General features: G+C 41.7%; 1 protein-coding gene across 11 annotated transcripts in view; it reads right to left on the reverse strand.

Annotated features, from left to right (window-relative positions):
• Positions 1-13,760, reverse strand: part of AFF2 (AF4/FMR2 family member 2) — a 541,148-nt gene that overhangs the window by 18,174 nt on the left and 509,214 nt on the right. For all 11 annotated transcript variants that reach the window (XM_043458359.1, XM_043458361.1, XM_043458360.1 and 8 more), the window contains 4 exons: positions 9,231-9,484; positions 8,591-8,654; positions 5,588-5,724; positions 1,431-1,502 (listed from right to left, as the gene is read on the reverse strand). In XM_043458359.1, coding sequence (XP_043314294.1) covers positions 1,431-1,502; positions 5,588-5,724; positions 8,591-8,654; positions 9,231-9,484 — 527 coding nt within the window. The remainder of the gene's footprint in view (positions 1-1,430; positions 1,503-5,587; positions 5,725-8,590; positions 8,655-9,230; positions 9,485-13,760) is intronic.

Consider the following 13,760-nt stretch of genomic DNA (forward strand, 5'->3'; position numbering starts at 1 on the left):
TGGAAAAGAATATGAAAGAGAATATATACGTATAACTGAGTCACACAAGCTGGAATCCAGATTGCAGGAGAAATATCAATAACCTCAGATACACAGATGACACCACCCTTAGGGCAGAAAGTAAAGAAGAACTAAAGAGCCTCTTGATGAAAGTGAAAGAGGAGAGTGAAAAAGTTGGCTTAAAACTCAACATTCAGAAAACTAAGATCATGGCACCTGGTCCCATCACTTCATGGCAAATAGATGGGGAAACAATGAAAACAGTGAGAGATTTCATTTGCTTGGGCTCCAAAATCACTGCAGATGGTGACTGCAGTCATGAAATTATAGACACTTGCTCCTTGGAAGAAAAGCTAAGACAAACCTAGACAGCATATTAAAAAGCAGAGACATTACTTTGTTGACAAAGGTCCATTTAGTCAAACTATGTTTTTTCCAGTAGCTATATATTGATGTTGAGAGTTGGACCATAAAGAAAGTTGAATGCTGGAGAATTGATGTTTTTGAACTGTGGTGTTGGAGAAGACTCTTGAGAGTCCCTTAGACTGCAAGGACTCAAACCCGTCAATCCTAAAGGAAATCAGTCTTGAATATTCATTGGAAGGACTGATGCTGAAGTTGAAACTCCAAAACTTTGGCCACCTGATCCGAAGAACTGACTCCTTAGAAAAGACCCTGATGCTGGAAAAGATTGAAGGCAGGATGAGAAGGGGGTGACAGAGGATGAGATGGTTGGATGGCATCACTGACTCGATGGACATGAGTTTGAACAAGCTCTGGGAGTTGGTGTTGGACAAGGAATCCAGGCATGCTGCAGTCCATGGGGTCACAAAGAGTTGGACACAACTGAGCTACGGAACTGAACTGAACTGTCACTTTCCTGTACACTAGAAATTAACACACCAGTGTACATCAATTATATTTCAATAACATTTAAAAAAAAAAAGAAAAAGAGAGTTCACAAAAGATGGAAAAAGGAGGCAGAAGGTCAAAGTCAGGGAGATATGTTAAGATACATTGCTGACTTCTTGATGGAGGAAGAGGCCCTAAGCCCAGGAATGCAGACCTCCTCTAGAAGCTGGAAAAGGCAGAAGTGGATTCTCCCTAGAGCCTCTGGGAGGAAAGCAGCCATGTTGATGCCCTGATTTTAGCCTAGTGAAACACACTTCAGACTTCTGACCTTCAGAACTGCAAGAAAATAAATTTATGTGGCTTTATTTTTTTAAAAAGAAAGGATAAGCATTAAAATTCCATCTTGATAAGAGTATAAATGTGGAGAGTAGATGTTTAGTCAGCAACTGAAGAAATCCATTAGTTAATTTTTTAGAGTTTAGTGGAAAACAGGAATAATGACTTAAGCAGCTTAAATTGAGTTTTAAAATCTTTTTGTGACATTTCAGCTATTTCCTGGTCACCTTCATGAGACTTACCATAGTACGGCCAGCTTTTTGTCCCCATCTGAAGCCAGGGGGCTTGCAAAATTCTTCAGCCTCATCGCATACCTTTGAAGAAAAAGGACAAGCTCAAATGGAATCTGTCTGACCCTTCAGAAAGCCCCAACACCATTGGTGTTGTCATCACTCGAATGAGCTAGGCCCACATTGACTGACAGGAGGACTGAGAAGGCCATGTGGGCAAAAGTGTGCTTTCCTGAAAACATGCACAAAATGATGACCACAAGTATGGCACAATAGCACTGGTGTGACCAATGAAAGCTTGCTCTGGAGAAGCCAGTTATATTTAGAGCCCATGTTCTAGAACAGTGCTATGGAATTACTGTGGGTTTCACCTGTGTATAAATGCTGGAAAAATACCGTTTCTAAGAATACTCCAGCTAAACAACATTATTGGCTTTCCATGAGAGGTGGACACAAACGTCAGTCTCAGTTGAGTTTTTGACACCTGAGGTAAACAATCACACAATGATGTCTGACATGAGCATGGGGAGGCCTCCAACATGGTTATAAAGGGCTTTTCTAATGGCTCAGGTGTGGACTATATTCCTGTAGGAAGTGGTTTTTTTTTTTTTAAGGGCGGTCAATTTCACAGCAGGTGAAGGTCTGAGCACCCCTAATTTATGGTGCTTGCATATTTTGTCTTTCCATTCTCTTTAATATTTACTGTTCCACACCAGGGCAATCAAAGGTTGAATAGTTCCCATTTTTGTTCTTTGAGCTGAGCACATTCCATTCTGGGCATTTAGACTCTTGAAAATCAATTCATTGCATAAAATCATTGTCTGAGCTTTAATGCAATTTCACAGGAACTTGTGGTGGAATAAGTAGCAGAGTTCACTGTTGCAGAAGGAAGCTGAAGATGTTCAGGCAGCCTGGACTAGCTCTCCATCATGACAAGGCATTGGTGAGCCCACATTTTCAGCAGCCTCCCCAGAACACCATGCCCCCTATTGCCCTGCTCTCCCTATTACTGCCCCAGTTCTGTCCAATGAACATTTTCTGACAAAAGAACTCATGCACTTGCTGTAGGTCCCTCCTGTTGTTGCCATATTAAGTAAAAAGGGTTTTTATGATGTCATAAATCTGTGTTTGACAGCTGGATCACTTAAATGTCAGTCATTGTGATACCCCACTTGTTTTCACAAGTATATTTCTACTGAAGATTCCCAAGGCTCAGAGCAACCAAAATTACTTCACTGAAAAACATAGGGTGCTCTATCATTAAGGAGAGTATAATAAAAATCTCTTCAACATAAAACGTGCTACTAAAAACTATGTTCTTATTATTGTCACCCTCTAATTGCAGCCACTGTTGAAATGCCTTGACAGTGGAGTTCTAATTGCTTACATGGGCAAGAAGACTTAGTTGCCTTAGTTAATTTTATTCCCAACTGAAATTTCTCTCCAAAGAAAACACATACACTAGGCAGAAACAAATACACACACATACACTAGGCAAAAAATATATAATTCTATATATAGAGAGGGCACATAAAGGATTGCACATAGAACTGGTGAAATTTGGGGAAAAAAAGCCTGATGACATCTGAGAAAGGTGGATGGACTGTACCAATGTCTGTGTCCTCCGTGATCTTGGACTAGAGCTATGCTGGATAGTACCATGGGAGGAGATGGGGGGAGAGGGACACGTGAACTTTCTGTATCATTTCTTACAACTGCATGGGAATCTATAATGATCTGAAAAGATAGTTTCAAAAGACTGACTTTAAAGTGAATATCTCTAAACTATCCATCGAGTTTTACCAGGTTCCACTGAAAACATACCCTATGGGGGGAGTAAACTATCATATCATGGAAAAAAAACTACTTAGAGAAAAAGAAAAGAAATTGTAAATAATAAAGGGAAAAGAAGTGTTTTCTAAAGGAAATAAATATTACTCAGTGATTCACATTGTATTTTTACCAAAAATGAAATGTGAGGTTTTGCTTTTCTATTCTGAGTGCATGTGTAAGAAAAATATGTGTGACTGTGTGTGTGTGTATATATATATACACACCACCCATAACTTCACCCCCAATTTCAGTTATGATCTTTTTTCCCTTCCAAGTTGATCCACATGCAGAAACATGCTTTTCATGGTCAGAAATGTATTGAGTCTATAATTCATATTATAAACATTTTCGTGCAGCTACATGGTCTCCATCACTGCTGCATTTCAATGGCTGCAAATTATTCTGTTGAGAGTACTGTGATGTAGTTAATTACCCTTCTGTTATCGATGATTTGCTTTGCTTCAAATTGGGTGCTATAACATAGGCCAAACTGAACACTCTATGGATAACTCATTCTCCTCTTACAATTCTTTTCTTCAGTACAGGAAGTTCAGATTTCTAGAATTAGTGGCTTCAAAGATATGAATGCTCACTTGTATAGGTTTTCCTACACGATGCCAAATTGCCCTCAATTTACAAGGATCAATTTCCATTCCCCCCATCAGCATGGAAGAGGTTCAGTTCACCATAATTTTGTGTGTGTGCTAACATTGTGGTTTAGTGGTTAAGTCGTGCCCGACTCTTGTGACCCCATGGACTGTAGTCCGCCAGGCTCCTCTGTCCCTGGGATTCTCCAGGCAAGAATACTGGAGTGGGTTGCCATGCCCTTCTTCACGGGATCTTCCCAACCCAGGAATCGAACCCAGGACTCCTACATTGCACGCAGATTCTTTTACCAACTGAGCTACAAGGGAAGCCTCTGCCAACATTTTTACATTTCCTTGTCAATTTAAAAGTGCCTTAAATTGCATTGGGGATGAATAGAAGGTGAAGCTTTCCTCCTTGTTTATTCATTAAAGTTTCCCCTCCATTTTGATTCCTCATTTTTTGCCAGGATTTTCATCCTGTACATCTTTGAAAATTGCAGGCATCCTTGGATAGACACGGAGAAATCAATTTCCCCTTAAAAGCTACAAATGGCAGTGGCAGCTTTCACATAAAGTAAGTCTGAGAGATACTTTATATGCTTGTCAGAGCAGTGAAAACCAAAGATGGCTGTCTGGCCTGGCAGAGCAAGGCTGGAACTTTCCTCATCCTTTCCCTACTTCAGTTGCTTTAGCTAAATCTTATGAGTCTATGTAATCATAGTTTTTTTTTTTTTTCTTCATCTTCTTTATAATGGTTCTCATTCTTTTGATCTTTTCAAGTGCTTTCCTCAGAAAATATGCATGCTTCAGTCTGATGCCTGTCTGAAGGTTTAGGTACAAGTGTCTTCAGATTTGTAATGGTTTATTGCAGATGCAAGAACACAATAAAAAGCAGGCCTGGCATTATCAGTTAATCGAGCCAGAGGTGCCTGGGATATAAGGGCCTATCAGATGAAGAACTGCTCGCTCAGTCAAAAACCATGATGTTGTCCATCCAGCAAATGAGGGTGAGTGCTTATCCACTATTCAGAGGTGGATGAAATTCTTTTCACAAATACCTGCAGATTACAGGAAGGCACTCAAATACATATCATTTCTTCTCCTTTCCCTTCTTACAGGAATTTTTTGATTACCCACAAACTCCACTGCACCAAGACCAACAGTCCAGAAAATTTCATTCAAAATGCAAATGAAACCAATAATCTGTGTGTTAATACACCCTTCCTTAGTGTCAGCCTCTTCTAGGCTCCCCTGCTACCACCTTGACTGTCCCTCAAATTCTAGATGCCTGGAAAGTGTACTCCACCCCTGATGTTGGAACAGTGCCCCTCTCTTTTTAATAACAGAGGCAGAAATTCTTAGAAAACATGATTTATAACAGAAATCCCAACAGGACTGCTTTCTGTGAATTATGAAACTGTGCTTTGAAAAGACAAGGAAGGGCCCGCTCGACACCATGAAATGATGATCCTTTATTTCCACCCACTACCTTTCCATTTTATGAATATCGCAAATTATAACATTCACATTAGAACCTCTGAAGGGGATAACTGATAAAAAGCAGTGTCCATCAGTTATAAGTTTTCCATGACATGAATCAAATGGCAAGAACTAATTATGATGACTTCTGAGAAGAAGGTGCCTTGGATGAATCATCACTAGGTGGAAAAGATATTTTTCAAAAATACAGTAGCTTCTAATTATGAGTGGAGAGACAGCTTAGGAAGAAGGCAGCAGAAAAGTATGAACCTGAGGAGTTCCACAGTCTCGGAGTACATGGTGTATGGAGACTTGGCTTCCAGAGGGTCTCTCTCCATCGCGTTGCCACATTCAGTGAAGGACAGGGCTGCGTCCGCATAATTCACGGCTTTGCCAAATTTCTCGAACTGGAACAGGAAGAAGACTCATCAACACGACAGTTCCTCTCCTCTCCTTCATCGAAAGCAGTGGTGCTCAACCCAGGACAACTTCACACCCCTCCCCCAGGGAACATTTGGCAATGTCTGGAAACCTCTTTGGTTGTCCCCACTAGTGATGGGGGGGCATCTAGTGGACAGAGGCTAGAGATGCTGCTAAACATCTGCAATGCCCAGGACAGCTCCCACTGTGGAGAAGTGCCTGGCCCAATAGTGCCAAGGTTGAGATACGGTGGGGGCAATTAGGAATTTGTCTTGACAAAGATGTAACTTATTTCAGGTTCTATTGTCATGGCACGGAGGCTGGGTAAGAAGAGAAAACTGTAGCCAAGGTATCATGTCTTTGTGGTATTCCTATTTTTGTTATCTTTTTGGTGGAGCAGACTTCAAATCACTGCCTCGACTAGTTTCTATTGACCACAGTTACTAGACTGGTCATCATAATGTCCTTAGAACAGGGATCCCCAACCTCCAGGATCTAATGCCTGATGATCTGAGGTGGACCTGATGTAATAGTAATAGACATAAAGTGCACAATCAATGCAATGTGCTTGAATCATCCTGAAACCATGCCCCCCCATTCCAGTCCATGCAAAAATTGTCTTCCAGGAAACTGGTCCCTGGTGCCAAAAAGGTTGTGGATCGCTGGTCTAGACAGAGTTTGCAGTGAAACTCCACTTTTTACAAGCTTCCTGGACAACTAACGCATCTAGTCTTCGCTTGGAACTCTAGCATAGCGTGTCAACCCCACCCCCAGGAGAAGAGTAACAAATGGATGCTATTGTCATGAAAAATGGGAAGCTGCAGTGTGACTGGTGACAATAACCACATCACTTTCATTGTAAATGATGGTCTGAAATAGTGTGTCAAAAAGCTCCCAAATATAGCACTACTAAATATTTTAGTTTAGTAAAATTTTATTGCAAAAGGTTTTAGCCCTGATAATGGTTACAATTAAACTGACTTAGACATACTGATTTCTTTTTTATGTGTAATGAATATTATATATGACATTTTTATAGTGAGTATTTTATAACAGTATTTAACATTTTCAATTTTTGGTAGCTGGATGGAAGAATTTCACTAATATGGAATTTTATGTGAAAGAACCAATAGAATGCAGGTTGAGCTATTTTAATTTTCTTATATACCTTTTATCAAAATATTTTCTATGCAACTGTGAAGGTTTCAATTCTCAAAACAGCAGAGTAGCTGTCTCTAGCAAAGGATTAAGTACAACTATAAAATGATGAGTTACAAGTCTTGCAGAATCTCTTGCTGTAAATGACTCTCTTTACAATAAATGTTCTTCCCCTTTTATGTACTGCAGGAATTTGGTGCTTTCCTTTCTGTAAGCTGTTGTGGAAAAACATCAGTTTCAGCCCAATTCAAACTGATTTTATGAAAACCTTCGTGTATATATGCAAATTATCTCCTTCTTCTCTTGCCTTACAAGATAACTTCCTTGGGTCATCCAACTCTGATTGGCTCTCCCCTGTGGAAATTAAGGAAATCTACAGGAAATCTGGAAACCAGGAAATCTACATTCTGATTTTTAAAACTGACTTTTCATTCACAAACCCATAGCTAGAAGGATCCTTAAAAACCACCTGGTCTAAATCTCTCTTTTCCCAAAAGGAAAAACTGAAGTTCAGAGAGAGGACTACATGGGCCATAGTGCCAATGAGTGGCTGAGTCACACCCTCTTCTGGGCCTCAGTTTCCTTATTTATAACTGAGGGGCTTGAACTCCAAAGAAGTGTCTAACTCTGGTATAGACGTTAGTCTGGCAAAGACATCTTCCTCTAAATGAGTATTTCTCAATCTCCCCCCATTATCATTCCCTCCTCCCTCCCCTCCCACTCAGTGAGTTATTTTAGACTTTTTTTTCACACATCCCATTGAAATTTTAATACTAAAGATATACCAACTATCTCCTTATGTACTGTGGCCCTTGAGAGGGCAGTGGATGGTGGCCACTCACAAGTGATGGTGCAGAGACCATTGTGGTCCTTCATTATAGCCCTCCCAGAGGCAAGCAGCATGGGGCAGCTAAGTCTTGGCTGGACACAATGCAATTATGGAGGATATGATTTTTTTTAACCCAATGGAGTTGAACTGACACCTCAAATTATGCTAGGCTTTAGTCAAAGGTGGGGATTCTGAATTCAGGGTCTTCTCTAGGGCAGTGGTTCTCAACGTTGGCTGCACTTGGGAATCACCTGGGAGTTTTGACACCCACATCTGGTCCCAGTCTCAGAAATTCTGATTCCATTTCTCTGGGGTGTGGCCTGAGCATGAGGGCTATTTTAAAGCTCCCCAGGTGACTGTAACACACACGATTGAGACCCTCCGTTAGGTAGCTTAGTCAATCAAATAGCTCTCTGTGCCAGGTCTCTCCTGATCCAGGTACCCACCACCCTTGGAGGCAGCGGGGCCAAGTGTCCTGGGAAATCCAGAACATGCTTTCTCTGTGCAGGGCCCTAGGTTATCTAACACAGCAAGCAGTCAAGTTTTTTCTACAGACCTGAGTTTCCCAAAGCCAATGTTTGAGGCACTTAACCAGCTCTCAGCAACTCTCTCCCTGTCTACACCAGTTTGGAGTTCATCAGAAACCATGGGAGCACCCACCTTCTCCAGGGCAGTTTCAACAGTCATTTCAAATTCAATTGAAAGGTAGCATAAGCCTCAGCACCTCTGAAGTTGGAACAAGGGGAAGAAGAGTGGGAAAACCAAGAATGGCAGGGCAACATGGCACCAAGAACTTGGGGACTTGCGGTGCTAAGGAATTAACCAGCTCCAACTCCCTATGTCGGAGCAGCAATAAGGAAACCTACCAGTGCATCAGCTTTGTGCTTCAGCTTCTTAGCCTCTTGCATGTAATAATCAGCATTGTGAACCCTAAACAAATGAAATGAGCTCATTCAGAAAGCAATGTTTCATCTTTTCATTAAAAGACTGAATGGTCATACTTTGGGGGGCTATAAATCCATTCCTATACAATGCCTTGAACAGGGCTGATGGATGCTTGTCATGCATATAATAACCAAGCTTGAAATAATCCAGTGAATGAGATTGGTTCCTAATGGCCCATTAGGATAAATATTCACATCCTCCAACCCCAACCACTCAAGTTGCCCAAACAGATCCAACAGAATCTAGCTGTAATTCTCTTTGTTGGCACACAGTTCTACCTGAGGACATGGATAAGCAAGGAGGACCAAGCAACCTAGGATTCAGCACCTGCCTTTGGAAACAGTAACAGAGCTCCATGTTTAAAATCAGCCAATGACATTTCTAGGTGGGGATAAAGATGTATGTGAGAAGGAGGAATACACTTTTAAGGCTATAGGAGCTGCATAGCTGTGGCTAAGGTCTTATTTCAGGTGACATATGCATGGTGCTCGAAAAGCCATACTGCCCCCACCCCCATTCGCTGCTCCCCAACTGGGTCCAGAGAATCTGGGGACAACATACGAGTCATCAAAAGTGAGCTTGGGTCTCCGGACATTGGTGGTGCTGGTGGACAGAAGGGGCAGGGCTGCCCACGATGTCATCTCCAGGTGACTGCTATCCATGAGGCCAGTAGTGATGGCGGAGGTGATGGTGGAAATGGTAGTGGTTGTGGTAGTGGCCGTGGCAGTGGCTGTGACAATGGCAGTAGCAGTGGCAGAGGCGATAGCAGTGTTGGTGACAGTGGCAGGGGCTGCCTTTTTTGGAGTGTCTCCCTCCTGGGAAAAAGGAGGACAGAGAGTTTCCATTAGGTTCAGATTTTTAGAGCATCTTTTCATAAACACTTTGCATGTCAAACACCCTAGGAAACAAGGCGAGAGAAAAGAAAACAATGCACATGGCTTGAGGAGACACAGGTGATCCTGGTATATGTCATGAACTCTGGCAGTCACCAGCTTTTGTTCTATGATGACGCCAAACACCAAGCCAGTCACATGCTGTGACCATATAGCTCCATCATCCCAGTAAGAAAGCCATTAGCAAAGGTCTAGATCCAGCAGGGGATATGGTGGGGGGCGGGGAGGGGGTGGCAAATAGGAAAGGGAGGGAAGGATAGAGAGTGGGAGAAGGGGAGAGAAAGATAATCCCTCTGAGGTGCATATTTTTGATAAGAAAGCCAGCCCAGAAACTTCCTCTTGTTACTCTGCAAAATGCCAGATCTAGTGCAGCAAAATGCCAGCAAACCAGTCATCCCTGGGCCATGAACAAATAAACCAGGATTCTTCCCACCATGCCTTCCATCTTAGCTGCTCTGCTTTAATCATATTTAGATACTGAAGTTCTGTAAATTAATTCAAAACATGATCATGCTCCTGAAACTCTTTATGAAAACCACTGCTCAATTTCATCTCATATTTCTCCCTCTCCATTACCCTCACCCAATCCATTACAAAGTCCTATTCACTCCCTCTCTCCAGTTACTCTTACATCTGTCCCCTCCTCCTATGACACCTCAAAGGGTAGGCCCTCGTGGCTTCAGACCTGGCTTCACCCTTCCCAGCTCCCTTCCACGAACCTGTCACCACACTGAACTCATCATGATTTCTCCACTATCCTGCTTTGGTTCCCTTGAAGCCTTAGGGTTGAAAAAGCCTCCTCCTTGTTACTTTCTTTCACCTTGCTATAATGTATTGTATTTTTCATTTTTAAAATAGAGGTAAAATACACATAATATCCAATCTACCATCTCAACCATTTTAAAATATCCAGTTCAGTGGTGTTAAGCACATCTACATTGTCCTCCAACCAATCTCCAGGACTCTGAAGTTGCAAAGCTGTAACTTTGTGCCCATTAGATCATAATTCTCCATCCCCATCTCCCCAGCCCCTGGCAATCACCCTTATAATTTCTGTCTTTGAAAATCTGACTCCTTGAGTTACCACATACAAATGGAATCATACACTCTTTGTCTGTGACTGGCTGATTTCATCTAGCATGACATCCTCAAAGTTCAAGGTTGTAGCACATGGCAGAATTTCCTTCCTTTTAAGACTGGATAAGATTCCACTGTGAATTTAGACCACACTCTGTTTAACCACTTCCCTTCATTTCTAAACCCTCCTTATCTCTCTTAATACTCTCAGCTCAACCCAGATCAACAAATGCCTTCTCAGGAAAACTGCCTATGTCTATGGCTGGAAGTGCTTTAAACCTTTCTTGTCGCTTTAAAGATGGGTCCTTCTGAAGAAGGAAATATCAACCCACTTCAGTATTCTTGCCTGGGAAATCCCATGGACACAGGCTCCTGGTGGGATACAGTCTCTGAGGTCATAAAGAGTTGGACACCACAGTACATACATGGAGATGGGAGAGGTGTGTCTCAAGCCTCCCCTAAGACACCATTCAGCAGCTATTTTGTATCCAAGTTTATGGAGCATGTCTCATTGTTCACCTTAGGGTGAGAGCCCTTCCAGCATTGGAGCCAGCTCTGATTTGTGACAACCCCCACCCTGTCCCATCACCCCACCGCCCAGTGTGCTCAGAGATTTGCTGACTGCAGGCCTGCCTGCCTTCATCAAAAGGGTCACTTTTCAGCTAAAAGTCAAATGTGAACATTTCTTATATCCATGAAAGTCTCATCTTTTCCACTTCATCCCAAATCTCCAAATTATCAAAAATTCTCACCACGATGGGCTCATTATGATAACTGTGCTGAGAGACTGCACATTTAAAAGTGGTTATGATGGATATGGAGAAAATTGTTTCACGTCCATCACAGATTTTATTCAACCCAAACACATAAAAACTCAGAGCTTTGTGAACTCCTAAGCCAGCTCTACACTCCTATTGCCAATACCCGATGGCCAAGATGAAACAGCAGGACAGCCCCAAAGAGACAGCCACGTGTTTCTATGACCAAGATAGGTGACAAGAACCTTGAAACACCATGTCCACCACACATATGGCACTGATGTCAGTCCTGGCATATCTGACTGGAAATGACTGCGTTCAGCCACAATCATCTAAGTCATATATACATCCTCTGTTTACTCTCACCCATCCACTGAGTCAATAAATAAGACTTCATGGTTACATGGAACAGAGGAGACTCTAAGAGTGCAAAATGGAAAACACTTTTGGAACTGGAAGAAGCTGTATAGATCACCTAGTCAAATCTACTCATTTCATGGACTCAGAGAGGTGTCATAATTTGCTCAAGGTCACAGAACAGATTTGTTGCAGTGTTAGCACTATGTTTCAAGCAAGTCTCTTAATTTCTACAGTCTCTCAGATTGCAGGCCATGGCCAAAGAAGAGGTAAGGAGTACTCAGTCGTATCATGGGGAATTCTAGTGATTTTCTTAAGAAAATGATCCATTTCTAGGTTTTCTAGGTGCAAATGTAATCATATTTATCAGATTTTCCCAGTAGTTTTGAGAACTCTCAGAAATGCCTTTGCAGATCCTCTTATTACCATTGTCATAAGAACATCCATATTAAGCACCTGATTATTTGTGACCATGTACTAGGTGCTATATGAAGAGAATTGCCTAGATAGGTAGGGTATGTGTCCTCCAAAAGGTTGCAGTATAAAAAACCTCAGTTGAAGTTTATCACATTAACTATATTCAGTATGAAAAATAGGACTGATTTTGTAATTATCACTTAGAATAGATGGCTTCATTCCTAACACTGTAACTTAGCATCTTTAAATGTGAATGAAAATATAATCTGGGCACACACACATACATATTTCATTTGGAAAATCACAACTTTATAATAGAGCCATTTCTTTATATCACTAATAATATTTACCTAGGTATGTATGTTATCTAGTTATCTCAGATGATGGGAGGACCATAAATTGTGGTCCTTAAAGTTCAGAGGCCTCATGGCTTTTCATGAAGTGTTAAATGGGTGCTTTTGGTTCAGGGGCTACTGGATTGGTTGTAGACATTTGAAAACTCATTGATTTTCACTCGTTTGCTTTTTATGCTACATTTAAAGGATCTTGAACTGCAAGGAGATCCAACAAGTCCATCCTAAAGGCAATCAGTCCTGAATGTTCATTGGAAGGACTGATGTTGAAGCTGAAACTACAACACTTTGGCCACCTGATGCAAAGAGCTGACTCATTGGAAAAGACCCTGATGCCGGGAAAGATTGAAGGCGAGAGGAGAAGGGGAAGACAGAGGATGAGATGATTGGATGGTATCATCGACTCAGTGGACGTAAGTTTGAGTAAACTCCGGGAGTTGGTGATGGACAGGGAGGCCTGGTATGCTGCAGTCCATGGGGTCTCAAAGAGTCAGACACGACTGAGCAACTGAACTGAACTAAAGGATCAAGTGCATATGTATTTGCATACACATGCATCTACACGAAAAGGCAGAAAGATTTGCCATTAATATTCACTAGTGACACTATCACTCATGGTTTCCATGGTTCATATACATATACCTGGGGCAGATAAAAAGACATTGTGTATGGATGTGAAAAGTGATACAAATTCTCAATCATTTATGCTAATCAGGCAGCAGTGCAGAAAATCCGAAGGACGGGATAATCCTTTAGTCAGGCTTAGAGAATCACAATTGTGTGATTTTAGCCACAGATTCAGCTTTTAAACTCCATCCTTCTGAGTCACTATTTTAAAACACAATTCATATCAGCCAAGGTGGGTGTGGAAAGACGTTAACTTGGAGTTCCAGCACCAGTTCCCTCACCTTGAGCAATTCCATCCATTTGGTCTTTCACTTTCACTAAAGAGTCTGTGCTTCCCATGTGCTGTGGTCAGTATTGTAGAAGTGTCCCCCACCCCCAAGATCTGAAGGGATTGGACCAAAAGATAGGTCTGAAGCCCTGAACCTCTGAATAATCATCTCTTTGGAGAAGTAAGACTGGAATGAAAAATTCATTTGAAGCTAACAGAATCAAGATCGGAACTAACGGAGAGCTTGTGTATTTGTGTACACACACACTTATATTAATATTTTCTCTCTGCCCCTTCCTCCCACCCCCCTGCAACATCTCCATGAGGTCAAGTTGACTTAG

This window comes from Cervus canadensis, chromosome X (assembly GCF_019320065.1).
Source record: "Cervus canadensis isolate Bull #8, Minnesota chromosome X, ASM1932006v1, whole genome shotgun sequence".
Classification (NCBI taxonomy): domain Eukaryota; kingdom Metazoa; phylum Chordata; class Mammalia; order Artiodactyla; family Cervidae; genus Cervus; species Cervus canadensis.